Genomic DNA, 13,993 nt, shown 5'->3' with positions numbered 1-13,993 from the left:
ATCAATACCTTGATAAATATTAATAATAAAAAAATAATAATAATAGTGAAAGTTATAATAAACTATCAAAGATAATAATATTAATTATAATAATTTTTTCTCCCGCTTTTATGATTCTAGCAATGTTTTAACTGACCATCTCTCATAGATAGTGCGTAGATTCGATCTCGCAAATATTGCAAAATGACCCCAGGTCAGTAAACCGGAGGCGCCTATCGGTCTGCAGCTAGTCAGCGCGGCTGGTGGCCAAAATAGAGAACTCTGGGAAGGCCTCACCACCTAGCAATTGGGCGCGAGCTCTGCGTCAGAGCTCGGCGGGAACTCGAACGTCCGAGCTTGAGATCGGCTCCAATTATTACGGCCGTGGGCCGTCTCAGAGTTACAAAAAACCCGCGTAAGATGGCGCCACCCGCCAGGGTTAGCTGGTTGATGGCGCCAGTGTGTTTGCATTGTCGTAAGCGGCCACAAGCGGCTGAAACGCAGTCGGTCACACTCGTGTGTGCGGACAAGCCTCAGTCATTAAAATTCAAATATGCGAACTCTGGCGCCATCAATGCGGCCGATATGACTGCTTTGGACGTGCGCAATGCACCGCTACTCTCTAAGAAAAATTCTGGAGCGTATACTTTCCCGCAAAGCTCTTGGGGGAGCAATCCCTATTCCCTACACTCTGCGGAGGTTGTTCGGCGAATCAATAATCTGAAAGTATCTTTGGACCTTGAAAAGCAGTCTGCGCAGTGGCACTGAGCAAGCAATTCTTTTTTTTTTTTTTTGCTGTTTAGGCACACCTTTTTTTTTTTAGACATGAACAAAGGTTTGCTCCTCCTTCATTTTCAATCTTGAAACGAGTTCCCGTTCCAAGTTCCAGTAGTTCAAAAGGAAAGGGTGTCCGTTATATTTCTAAGATTGTAACTATATAGTGTCACTGAATACTGTGATTCTGTGATAGTGTGACATATTCAGTGACTCTAATCAGAACAGGTCGTGACGTTAACGTTTACAATTTCGTATTTTATTGAAAAACGTTATTCCGAATAATAAAGCGTACATAAAAAAAAAGCGAGCGCCTTGAAATTAATTACGCTCGAACTGCCTGTCGAGTCGACAGGATCACATTTGTTTAATTTCTTTGTTTTTGTAGACCATGTCCCGGACGCTTCCCCATCGCTTGAAGTCGGAAGTCCAAATAGTCGATAATAAAAAAAACCTGGGTGCCTACTAAATTTGAACGAAATTGCAATCCAAAAAAAAAAAGTTAAATAACAGAAAAGGAAACGCCGTTCCTCTTGCCGTTCCCTCGAAAACGGGACGAGTTCCCGTTCCAGTTCCACCGACGAAAGATGAGACGACGGCCTTCTTCAGTTCCTCTTGAAAGGAACGCGGGCCAGGAACGTAGTTCCCTTGAAACGACGCTTCGCACAACGCTGTGTAGATTACAGCAATTGGCTCTGCCATGTGTTTTGCGGGAAAGTGCGAGCTCCAGATTTTTCAGAGATCTCCGAGGCGCGGTATTGTCGGTGCTATTCTGTCCTTCCGGGTGCATTTACAGGCGAGATTATTTATTACGCAGTGAACAGCAGCGAGGAATAAAAACTCATAATCACGCCAGCCTTTTACAATGCAAGGGGCGATTACATTGTGACTGTTAAAGATATCCCAAGAATGCGCGTTTTTATGTCGGATTTTAAAGCGCTTCCCAGTGCATGGCATGTAGAACAAACATATTGGTGAGCGTTCGATTATTATTTACCAAGAATATTAACAATACTTTACTTCATGTTTCTCAGAATATGATGCGAGTGCGTATATTTATCGTATTTTGATTTCAATATTAATTTGAAGTCAAACAACGACACGAGCAAAAACCCATGCCTAAGCATCTTTTAGAGAAAAAAAAAATTATATACATAAGGATGTTGTAGTTAGTACTTAAACTTTTCTGCATTTGGCACATCATGTTTCTGGTGACCCATTTCACCCATTAGTTTCAAACTTTTTACAAATGGACCTCAGCTCGTCACTCTTCTCGCGTAAGATGCAAGTGCTAAATAGCAGAATTGTTTAGAAAGACCCCGCCATATGATGAGGCGGATGTTGTAGAATTCTTCGAAAACCCCGGTTTCCGCTGGGAAACGAAAAAGTTAGGCGTAACAATGTTGACCATATTGCCGCGTGCATGACCGAGAAGGAACGCCTGGCCGTACTTTCAGACGATCCGAGTTTACTCGTACCCCGAGAGTGAACAATAAGAAGGCTAACATGACCTTGCCGAGCCAGCCTCGTACAAACTGACTCTCAAAGATTCTAGGCCGAATATTCGAGATATCGAGGGTGTTCAATAAGGAGCCCAGCGCGTCCTTGCCGACTCACTCAGTCTCCCGAGATCGAAACTATCTCTCTAGTTATACTCTCGCTCCAGCCAGGTGTCAAACCGACGCCGTGACGTTCGCTCTGCTGTTTCGACGCACCTTCTTTTATGGTTGTTGTTTCTGGCACAAATTCGGCGATTGAACCTTTATATTCAGTTTGCGCTCGTCGAGCCTTTTCACATCCACCACAAGATTTAGTTCCCAAACTCATGGGCGTGAGCATTCGCACGGAATGTTTAAAGTGGCCATGAACTAAATTTTGGACTGGGATGAATTGGGACTCTAGAATGTAGATATTTTGACGACTCTCATTTAATCTCACGTTCCGCAACTTTGAGAGTAGTTTTTCTGCAATCCACGTTAACACCAGGAGTATCAATAACAAACGTGACGACCTGGAAATTTTTTTTGAATCTTTGAGCATGCGCTTTGACGCACTACTTTTTTCTGAGACCTGGATTCCCGAAAATGCTGAACCACCTTACTTTAATGATTATAAATGTGCCAGTTTAGGCAGAGAAAATAAAAGAGGAGGGGGTGTTGCTATCTATTTAAAACAAAATATTTTTTGGTATGTTGTTGAAAATTTCTCTGTGATCACAGCTGATGTTGAGTGCCTTGTTTTAGATGCCAAAACTGTTATTATTGTTGTTATTTATAGACCCCCCACTGGTAGTAAGGAAGATTTTTTAATTTTTTTGGAAGACTTACTATCTTTTCTTGGATCGACCTCCAAACCATTTTTAATTATGGGTGATACAAACATCGACCTACTAAAATGTAATAGTTACGTAATAGAGATGAATAATCTCTTATCTGCTTGGGGATGTACTAACGCTGTGACACTGCCTACCCGAGTGACTTTAGAAACTTCTAGTTCAATAGATATATGTATAACTAATCTCAACGCTAGGGAGGCCACATCTGGCATATTTACACAAGATATAAGCGACCACATGCCAGTTTTCTGTCTGACATCTTTCTATCGTGGCAAAAATACACCGAAACGCGATACTTACCCTTACCGACGCATAAATGAAGAATCGCTGGAAAATTTTTTTGTCCTGCTCGAGCAAACAAACTGGGAGAATGTCCTTTTGGAACGTGACCCCAACCTTGCGTATGCACTTTTTTCTAACAAATTTAAGCTTTGTTATGACGTCGCTTTTCCCCTTATTCAAGTAAATAATCGTCAAAACCATGTACGAAAACCTTGGATTACAAATGACTTATACAGGCGTATTAAGATAAAAGATAGGATGTACCATAATTTTATTAAATATAGGCACCAAAATCTTCTCATCGAATTTAAAAAAACAAGAAATAAATTGAACTCCGACCTTAAAAAGGCTAAATCCGAATATTATCAAAATATATTTTCAAGGGTATACAATGACCCAAGAAAGATATGGGAAACTGTGAACGAAATTACTGATAGGAAAAAACGTGTGCAGGTAACGCAGAGTGTCACTATCGACGGCAGGAACGTGAGTGGACAGCAAATGGCGAATCTAATGAATATGCATTTTGTTGACGTTGGTTCACCACCAGAACACGAAGACGCTTCGCAATGCTGTATCACAGACGCAATGACTTCCTTATCAAGCACGATAATGCTATTTCCAACTACGCCATATGAAGTAGAAGGGCTTATAAATAAAATTAAAAATAATGCCGCAGCTGGCGTAGACGACTTCAAGCCAAGGCCTGTCAAATATGTCTCCCAACAAATATCTTATATCTTGTCACATGTAATCAATCTTACTCTAGAAACTGGAATATTTCCTAACGAACTAAAAATTGCAAGAGTTACTCCAATCTATAAGGGTGGCGGGGAACACCTTCTACAGAATTATAGACCAATCTCGGTTTTGCCAATTTTTTCAAAAATATTTGAAGGGGTTATAAATTTTAGATTAGACAATTTTTTTTTCCAGGCACAATGCATTAAACAAATGTCAATATGGCTTTCAAAAATCTAAATCAGCAGAGCAGGCACTTGCAGAGGTAAAGGATGAAATTATAAGCAATATTGAAAATAGATTATACACCTTAGGCTTATTCCTAGATTTTCGAAAGGTCTTCGATACGATCCAACATGACATATTACTAATTAAGCTTCAAAGGTACGGCATACGTGGGGTTGCTTTGACTTTAATAAAAGACTACCTTCAAAATCGCATGCAGTATGTTTATATTAACAACAATTATTCTAATTCACTCAAAATAAAGTACGGTGTTCCGCAAGGGTCTATTTTAGCCCCGCTCTTATTTCTTCTTTATGTGAATGATATCAGAAATATTCTGGGATCCCCTGAGCTGGTCATGTACGCAGACGACACTAACGTGTTTTTTGCTTCAACCTCTAAATCGGCCTTAGAATCTATGACAAATATTTATCTTAACAATCTATCAGTGTGGCTTCAAAATAATAAATTACAACTAAACGTAAAAAAAAATATATATATTTTTCACTCCCGTTAATAGGTGCGACAACACTAAGGTGACAATATATTTCGAAAATCAAATTATAGAGGAGGTTACAGAACAAAAATGTCTTGGTGTGCGGTTCAATCGGGAGTTAAGTTGGAACACGCACATAAATAAACTGAGCTCTGAGCTATCCCGAGCCATCGGATGTATTTATAAAATAAGAAATCTCATACCTTTGTGGGTAAAAAAATATATATATATACTACGCTTTATTTTATTCCAAACTGTGTTATTGCATTTTAGTCTGGGGCACGACATCGGCAACCAATTATAATAGGTTGATCATCTTACAAAAAAAGATTCTACGACTATTTGAAAATTATAAAGGTAAGCCTCAAGATCTCCCAACTGAACCGCTGTTCAACGACGACATCAGCCGGGGCCGGCCGCTTTGGATACAAACTATATAGGATTAAATGTCTGAAATTTCCAGAATAAAAGACTACACGAGTTCTAGCAAACCTTTTCTATTCACAATGTATCCACCTTTACATCGCGTTTCTTGAGCAAATTGGCCGACCACTCGGGATCGAAAAGCTGTAGACTGAAGTGTCTGAACTTTGAATAGAAGATCTACAGACATTCTAGCAGTATTTGCTATCCACAATGTATCACCATTTTAACGAATTTCTTCAGTTAATTGGCACGTCAGTTTCAATACAAAAGGTATACACTAAAGTTTCTTAACATTGGATAGAAAGTCTACAGGCATTCCATCTTAATTTTAGACACTTTAGCGTAGAGATTTTCGAAACCCAGTGGTCGGCCAATTAGCTCAAGAAACGCGATAAAAAGTTGGATACACGTTCAATAAGTAATCGACTCACTCAATCCACAATTCTGTATACAAATTGGATACTCCCTCGCTCAATTTTTTTTGTAAGGGGAAGTCCACTTGGGAACCCATGCGTCGCGACAATCTGTTTCGTCGTGTATCAGATGGTGGACTCGGCCCTTCCACATTTATTTATATGTCAGTTGGTTTCACGTTTTCTTTTCCTAAGAGACCAGGAGCACCCTTTCCTTCGTGAAGTCATTCAGAACAGACTGGCATGTTCTCTACCTGACTTTATCGTATCCTCCGTGGCAGACCAAACCTGTGTGTTAGTAGGGTATCTTAGAGAAGTAGTTGATGCTTTTCAGTTTTTATCAGTAAGGTTTTCAAAAGAATATTTAATGTCTGTTTCACGTAAAACGTTGACTAGAGATCTTGTGAATATCCTATTTCCAATTCCAATTTACCGCTCAATGTTCAGCGACGCGTCCCAACACGATATACTGCGCCGGGTAAAGACGATGTGTATCCCCCCTTCAGCGAAAACATTCTTTTTCAAATTACATTGTTCAGTGTTACCCACCAAAGTGTGGCTACGAGAGAAAGGAATATTCGTCCCGTGGTCAACACACTGTACATTATGTAAAACACCTGAAACCATTGAACATATTCTTATTCACTGTTGGGATGCCATTTTCTTTTGGGATGTTTTGCAGCGCACTCTAAAAAAGGATATTGATATTACACCCTATTCAATTCGTTTCCTACCTGTATCATCTAGAGATAACTTCCCGTATGACATTGTAATGCTCCTAGCATTGTATAGCATGTGGAAGTCCCGCCTCGACATAAGGAATGAGAATTTGCACCCTAAAACTGTACGCCTACATTTCATTTAGCTTGTAATCCGCGTCAAAAGCGTGTATGATATTCAAACAGTAGTTCCAGACTGGCTGCCTCTGCTTAACAGTCTCCAGAACATCAAAAAGTTTCAACGTGTCTACCATGATTGTGTAGAGTTGACCCTGAACGACCACGTTGTGAGCCTATCGTTTCTTCTTCCATGTAATAAAAAAAAAAAAAAAAGATCGGTGGCCGAGTGGCAATAAAGAAAAAATAAAAAGATCGGTGGCCGAGTGGTTTAGCGCACACCAGCTCGGAGCACGTGGAGCGAAAGCTCGAGCTGCAGAACCCAGGGATCCTGAGTTCGAGCCCCACCCCTGCCCGTTCTGGGCCGGTTTTCTCGAAGCGATGGTAAACCCATTTTGGTAAACCACGGTGCCTAGGAAGGAAAAAGTACCTAGGTACTGTAATAGCGGCTGGATATAGAACAACAATAATTATTTTTGATTAAGTAGAGTGCCTTCATACACACGCGCGCTTTTGCTTGAGTGGTGACATCTCAGCCATTTTTCCGCCCAATCTTTTTCTTTATGCATTTTGAAACACGTGCAATCTGGTGTCACTCAGCTCGAGCGCGTAGCTTTGGCTAACGCCTAGACGCCATTTTACCGCCCAAGTCCCGCACCGAGTGCGCGAGAGCGTCACGCGCTGGCACATTCAGGGCAACAATGGATGTCTCCACCCTCAGACAGACAGACATGTAGGTACCCTATGATTAAGCAGTAAGATGCGCCATCTATCGGTGAAACAAGCCAGTCATTTTGTTTATCCTCTTTTTCCGCTGGTTGTTATCGATCTAGTATGGTATTTTTAGCCAAAATATAGTAATGTAGTACTTGAAGACCAATTTATTTGCTTCAGATGGTACGAAAAATTTTTAGCTACTATGCTAGAGTTTGTCGACGAATATTCGAAAATGTAAGAAACATTTCCTTAAATATGTTTCGCCATAAACAACGCATAACTTTCCCGTGTGCCTTACAGTCAGGCAACACCGGTGCTGTAGTCTCGTTTTTGTTCCTTGCGACGCACGTTTCTGCGATTCCTGCTGATCTCAACTGTTTGCCCTCTCATCCTCACCCTTCTGAATGGCGTCCTCCTGGACACCACTTTGACACCCTGAACTGAGGGTCAATAAAGATGTTTTCTCTCTCTCTCTCTCTTCCGTTTGTCCAACCGATTCACCGGTGACGAGAAGCTAAGCTTCTCGTCACTGTTGAATTGCTGGCCACCGGGGATATGTAGAAACTTCGATGCTGTCGGCATACTGTCGGCACAGTGCGAACAAAAAAAAACAACATTACAATGTCCCAGCTGTTCACCCGGAACGAAGACTTCATCGAGGATAACCCCCTTTCTCCGCAAAGTAATCGCTGCTCACGAGTTGGCGTGCATAGTGAAACAAATTAAACGTGTTAGTATAAATATATACCAACACTCGTTCGCAAAACATTTCTTTACTCACCATAAAAACACTTACAAGGCTTATGTACCGTCATATGAATTGGATCTCAAACTGCTGAAGAGTGATGCGTTCGTGGAATGCCGCCGTCGGTTAGTTTAGTAGTCCCTCTAAACTACCGCTTTGCTTGACGTGCTAATAGGTTGATGGTGCGTCATTAATATAACAGCCAGATCGAAATGAATGTTCAGCAGAACCAAGCAGAACTATTAGCCCTCATTAAGCGACGTCGCGGCCATTTTGCTTGTAGGTACTGTTCCTCCCTCGGCGCCCCTGCTCTCCCCAGTCAGGTGACCTAAAATTGCCCCTTCTAGGGACAATAGTTAACTTTAACCCACGGTTCGCGTTCGAGAAAACGGGCCCTGGATGAGCATCGTACCGGCGTGCGGTCGTGTATCACTACTGCGTGATGCACGTTAAAGACCCCAGGCTAGCGGTTGTACCGCACTGGCTAAATTTCTCATCTACAGCTGGGAGACTCGTCGCCCCTGTGAGGCAGACCAAGTTCTAAGCTGTATAAACACACACACAACCAAATTTTTTTTTTTTTTTTCAAGCGCAAGTCGGTGCCACATGAGCGCTGCTTCCAGCGCCCTTGGGGCGCTAACTTAGCGCTCAGCTGTATGTGTGAACCGGCCCTTATACTGTCCGCTTACCAGCGGGCAGTATAACAAGCAAAAGATTTTGCGCAATTTTTCGTTTTGTTTTGGTGGCCTGAGTCCTTGAGTTTAACTTTAGCGTTTCTTTCACATCACCAAACTTCTCGTGACCCGTCAGGAAAAAGCTGTGGTGCCACCATATTGCCCCATATTACAACATCTGATGTCATGTCTACAGTGTTTCTAGTAAAGAGCCCCTCAGCCTCTCAAGCCAAATAGGTCGTATGCGTCTCTTTATGTCTTGAACCAATCTTGAGGCAAATCAAAGACCATCGATATTTCGCCGGACTCAACTTTAAGGAAGCGCTCGATTAGTATCATCTGTAGGCTGTGTGCAGGGCACGTAGTAAGCAGCGCGCATATTTTGTATGTCATTGACTGCAGAGTGGTCAAAGATAAAGATTATATCAGCGACACCAACGCCGGCCGCCCGGCACTGCTAGGACCCGCGTGCTCGAAATGTGCCATTGGAATGAGTACATACACACATAATGTTTTCTGTGTTTACCTTTCAGTGTCGTAAACACGGTGAACTGTTACGCCGTTTGCTCGAGTACACCACGTACACTGCTCAACATTGGTGCGCAAACACAACATAGGCGGGTTTTTTTTTTTCTATTCGGCGTTGCAGACATTAAATATATTCACTTAAAAGGGTAGGGAAACGAAATTGTTTTCTTATCTTTTGCTTAGATGTGGTCTATGTTGTAGCGGCAGCCCCCCAAAAAACTAGTTTAGTGTTTCTGGGTTGCCGACAGAAAAGTAAAAGAAAAATAATTGTAGAACGAATTAATAGATTTCAAGATTGCGCCTGATGGAGGTTTGCGAAGCTCCGTTGGAATGCCGCCATATCATCGGCCTCTTAGAAGCAGCACCAGTTCGCGGCAGTATGGCTCGCCTGAATGTGACTTGGCGGAGAACGCTAACGCGTTTAATACGATGTAAATGTTAAACCTTACAGAATAATTCCGCAACGTGCATTCCATACCATCAAAGTCGCCGTTCTAGCAGACGTTAAGTAGTAGCTTACTCTCATAATGCGGGGCCGGGGGCGCCAAACAACCCCCCCCCCCCTCCCCCACTCCCCCCCCCCACCCCCCTTGCCCCGGGATGCGCTGTGAACAACGTGCTCAAGCATGGCCACCCAGTGAATACCGTATATTCACAGCTTGCAGGTGTCGCCATTGTCGGGTATACTGACGGTTCTTTCTACTTGCTGGTTCCCTCGAGCTGCGGTGTGAAACTAACCAGATGAATCGAACGCTCGTGGCACACAAAATACTGACATGGCCGCGAATGACGTTTCGGGCAACCTATGTATAGTCCATAGGGCGTACAGTCCTCGGATATTCCTACTAGGCGAGATTGTCACGCGTTGACGCCACCAAGTGGCAACGTTCGCAACTACAGTACACTTGGCCTTGCAGAGGCCCTTCACGTCAGGAGCGCTATACGCACTGCGCTTCTCGCTGGTCGTTTTTTGAGCGAGAGGTAGGGAGCTCGCGGGGAAGTCATTTCGTTTCCGTGCTCCCTTGAGGTTCGGCTACTCCCGACATAGCAGCGATTGATCACGAGCCACCAACCGAATGCGTGTCGAGGCAATTGATGCTCACGAGCCCAAATCGTATGCTCACGCAATGCTTGTGTTCGTACGAGCCGCCTTTATTAGCGGCGAGATGTTTTGGTGGCGCCCTCCTATGGTTTCCACGCGTGACGTCATTACCTTACGAACAACAAATTCAACGGTGTTTATAATTAGAATGGTGGAAGCTTGAGATAATTACGCTCTGAAACCAACTCTGCCAACACCGTCAAAATGGCAGTTCTTACATTACTCTTATTTCCGTCGATGAGAAATCCTTTGCTGATGTCATAGTCAGCATTCCGCCAATCGTGGAAGGCCGACAACAGCGACGCTTTTGATTGCGCACGTCGCCAATACTATATCGTTACCGCGCGGATCGCAAAGATTGATGACGAAATCCTGAAAATCTCATAGTTGGCATCGCCGACAATGCTATCAAATTTTGCGAAGGAGGCACTGAAAGTAAACGCCCGCTTTGAATCCTCGAAGTTACTCGGCAACAAAGAAGCTTATTGGTTAGTGGCGTCGCGTGCGAGTGTACTTGGGTCCCACTATATTGTGCTATTGTAAGCTCGTGTAAAGTGAGAAATATTTCTACCCAATGTCGGCACGGCCCCTTTAAGCCGCAGTCGCACTCCCCATACATCGCACAAAGGCACGGTGTTCACTGTAAACATTGATGTTAGAATTAACCGCGAAAACGCCCGAAGCATCATCGAAGCCCGTTTGCTTCATACCTATGTATGCTTCAGACTTGTCCGCAGACAGTTCTTCCGTGATTAATTTGACCGTCACGCGAGGAAGAAGCACGTCACAAACAGTGTCTGCAGGCTGCCTTTTGTCAGCAGTTTTGACTGCTGCTTCAAGCTAGTGCACTAGGTGAACAGTTCCCACCATCATAGAAGTTTAAATGAGAGATCATTTATGTTATGATAAAAAAAGATAGAAAGAAGAAAACCCGGCAAACGCTCGTTCGCGCTGAAGGCGTCACGAAGAGAAGATAGTTAGCAGCAAATACTCGCTAAACACCAAGGTTTTGACAAAAGGGCCGCGTCTCGCCGCTGTTACAGGATGAAATGGGGAACCAGGGAGGCATTTTGATCATGTTTTTTCAATCTCCAATGCGCGCCGTAAGTTTTGTTCCATGTCCCTCCTGATCAGAGCTCGCGTGATTTTTTTTTTTTTGTTTTTTTTTTTTCGTATCCGAGAATATGCGGAGTTTGTTCCTACACGCAGGGAGAAACAGAGTAACCACCTGTGCTGAGACAACTTCCTGTGCTTCCTTGCTACGCATTGTTTCCGCGTTAAATAAATAAAAAAAAAGCGAGAGAGTTTAGAGACGCACTTTCGCTCTCATTTAATTTTTTCGTACACGGGGATCCAGGCAGTCCGGGTGTATCTGAAACTAGGCTAAGAATCACTCGCGAAATCAGTTCATTGTTTCGTACGGAATCGTTTCTAAAATTGGGGCAGTTGGGGGGGGGGGGGGGGGGGGGGGTAGCATGCGTTCACGCCGCGCAGAAAAAGAATAAACTTTCCTGAAACCGAGGTGCTCGTTCAACGTCATTTTAATAGTAGCTCCATCGCAGAAAACCGTTGCGAAAACAAGCGAAGAGCTAGAAGCGAAATGGGCCTTCCCGCCTGGATATAGAGAGCGCGCTCCATCGATGGCTGTGTTCGGAAATAAATCGGCGATCGTTCACGAGATTTACAAGTAGGCGAACGACTCGGTTAACCCTCGTCAGCAGGCCCTTTATTTTATCTTCTTCTTTTACCCATCGAGTAGAAAGGAAACAGGGGTGAGGCATTGAGCGATAATTTAAAAGGCCGCTAGACCGCGCACTGAGGATCCATAAATCTCTCTGGCCATCGGAAGCGGCGCAATATAAGCGTCGCTCCCCCCCCCCCCCCCCCCCCCCCTTCCTCCCTCCCATGACCTCACTCTCAGGGCGACGCAGATGCTCCTCTCATTTGTTAATTTCCGAGATCGGTTGTGTATGTGGAAGGCAGCTGTTCAACGCGGGTTTGAACCCCCCGACACCCCATCAAGTTCGCGCGCACGGTGTTGGACCCGAGTTCCCGTGGTTTAGTTTGTGCGAAAGTACGTTTGAGACTGTCTTGTTGCCGATTCTTTTTTTTTTTTTTTTTTTTTTTTACATTCAACGTTTTGTTTATTTTCCATACTCCGTGGAACGCAGCGGACGTTACGAGCCACCAGCTAATCCAATGCTGTGAATGTAGCTCGTGGTTATGTGCCTTGCGTCTTGCCACGCCCGTCTCGAAGATCACGTGGCACTTCAACACAGCATTTAATTGGCTTAGCTGACTCATAGCGCCCGCCGCGGTCCATCGTAATGTGAGACCGAGTAACTTCGCTGTTAGAAAGGGGTGGGCTGGCTCATAAAGGAAGCGGTTTTATAGGAAACCGCGTGGTTCCCATGCTGTCCATCCGTCCGTTGGCTTCGACGTGCTGTGCGCTGCTGCGGTCAGTGCGGCCTTGGCCCGTCGTGCAGACGGCCGCGTGTCGTTGGGTCCCGTCGTTAACCCGAGTGATTTATGGGCTGAGCTGAGTGCGCTTTAAGTGTCTCGCGATGGCTGGTGCTCGGGCTGGTATACATGCGGCGACTCTCTGTGAAGGGCAGCCGGTCAATGGATGGACGCATGAACGCTGCACTCGCACTGTGTACGCCCCGGCGTTTTTATGCCGGTGTGTTCCCGCTGCCCACAGCGGATGTGGGGGTTTCCCGGAGTTCGTTTGTCTCTCAATGTGGGAAGCAGTTTTGTGGGGGTCATCCAGTCTCCTTGGCGGCGTGTTTGGCGGTGGCAGTGATGGAAAAGGGGGAGGGACCGTTTTTCTTTCTTGTCCGGCACCATCTTAATGGCTTTTGGGCAGTGGGCAGTGTGCGGTTAACCGTCGTTAAGGCTTGACTGCGGCGGCTTTACTGCTAACCGACGACTATTACCCCTTCTCAGAAAGGAATTAACTGACCGTGGTGTGGGGTGTGTATTTTTGTGGTAATGGTTATTAGCCCAATCTGTTTTGTGAGCCGTGATGCAGGTGTGACTGCATGTCGAGCTGACGTAGATGGTTGTTTGAGTGGCGAACATGGCCAACATTGCTAGACATTTTGTTTTAGCTTCATATTGCGAGGATTCACCTAGTGTGTTAGAGACGTCTCATATTGCCGCGCGCGCAGCTAGCCAAGAAGGCAGCGTGCTCGTGGCCGAATGGTTATCGTGCTTGTCTCCCACGCAAAGGGCCGAGGTTCAATGCCTGGGAGCGGTCCTCTTGTTATTTCAGTAAATGTGGCGTTTTGGTGTACTCGAAAATTATGGTGGCATATTTGAGGTCCGAATGTTCTACGCACTGAACCTTTTACGCCGATTGTTCCAAAAGCCCACGCGTGTACATAAGGGGCTCCGCGTGACGATCCGGGGTCAGTCTCGCCCCAGCGCTCGATCATGCTGTTTCGCCGACATCGACGCCTGCGACGCTAACCTTCTTATTTGTTTTAGGCACAAGTTCGCCCCATTAAACGGTTAGTTTCTCCAGTTATTCGCCGCCTCATGATTTGTCATTCGTGACAATATTAATGATTCCAGGAATCATGTGCGTTTGTAAAGGTTGTTTGGCCTTAATACGTCGGTGTAAACGGTAACGGCAACTTTACAGGTGCTACTTGCTGTGGTCAATCCGAAAGGTTATCCAGGAACTGGAAGTGTTTATAAAAGCAGCAACGTTTAGGT

General features: G+C 44.6%; 1 protein-coding gene across 1 annotated transcript in view; it reads right to left on the bottom strand.

Moving 5' to 3' along the window:
- LOC115327984 overlaps nt 1-13,363 on the bottom strand; it is a 120,457-nt gene extending 107,094 nt beyond the window's left edge. The window contains exon 1 of the mRNA XM_042292742.1: nt 13,236-13,363. Coding sequence (XP_042148676.1) covers nt 13,236-13,363 — 128 coding nt within the window. The remainder of the gene's footprint in view (nt 1-13,235) is intronic.
- Between the last annotated feature and the right edge of the window lie 630 nt (nt 13,364-13,993).

This window comes from Ixodes scapularis, unplaced genomic scaffold (genome assembly GCF_016920785.2).
Source record: "Ixodes scapularis isolate PalLabHiFi unplaced genomic scaffold, ASM1692078v2 PGA_scaffold3__209_contigs__length_174095766, whole genome shotgun sequence".
In the NCBI taxonomy this organism is placed as follows: domain Eukaryota; kingdom Metazoa; phylum Arthropoda; class Arachnida; order Ixodida; family Ixodidae; genus Ixodes; species Ixodes scapularis.
Note: the sequence above shows the minus strand (reverse complement) of the source record. Positions and strands in the feature narration are given on the sequence as shown.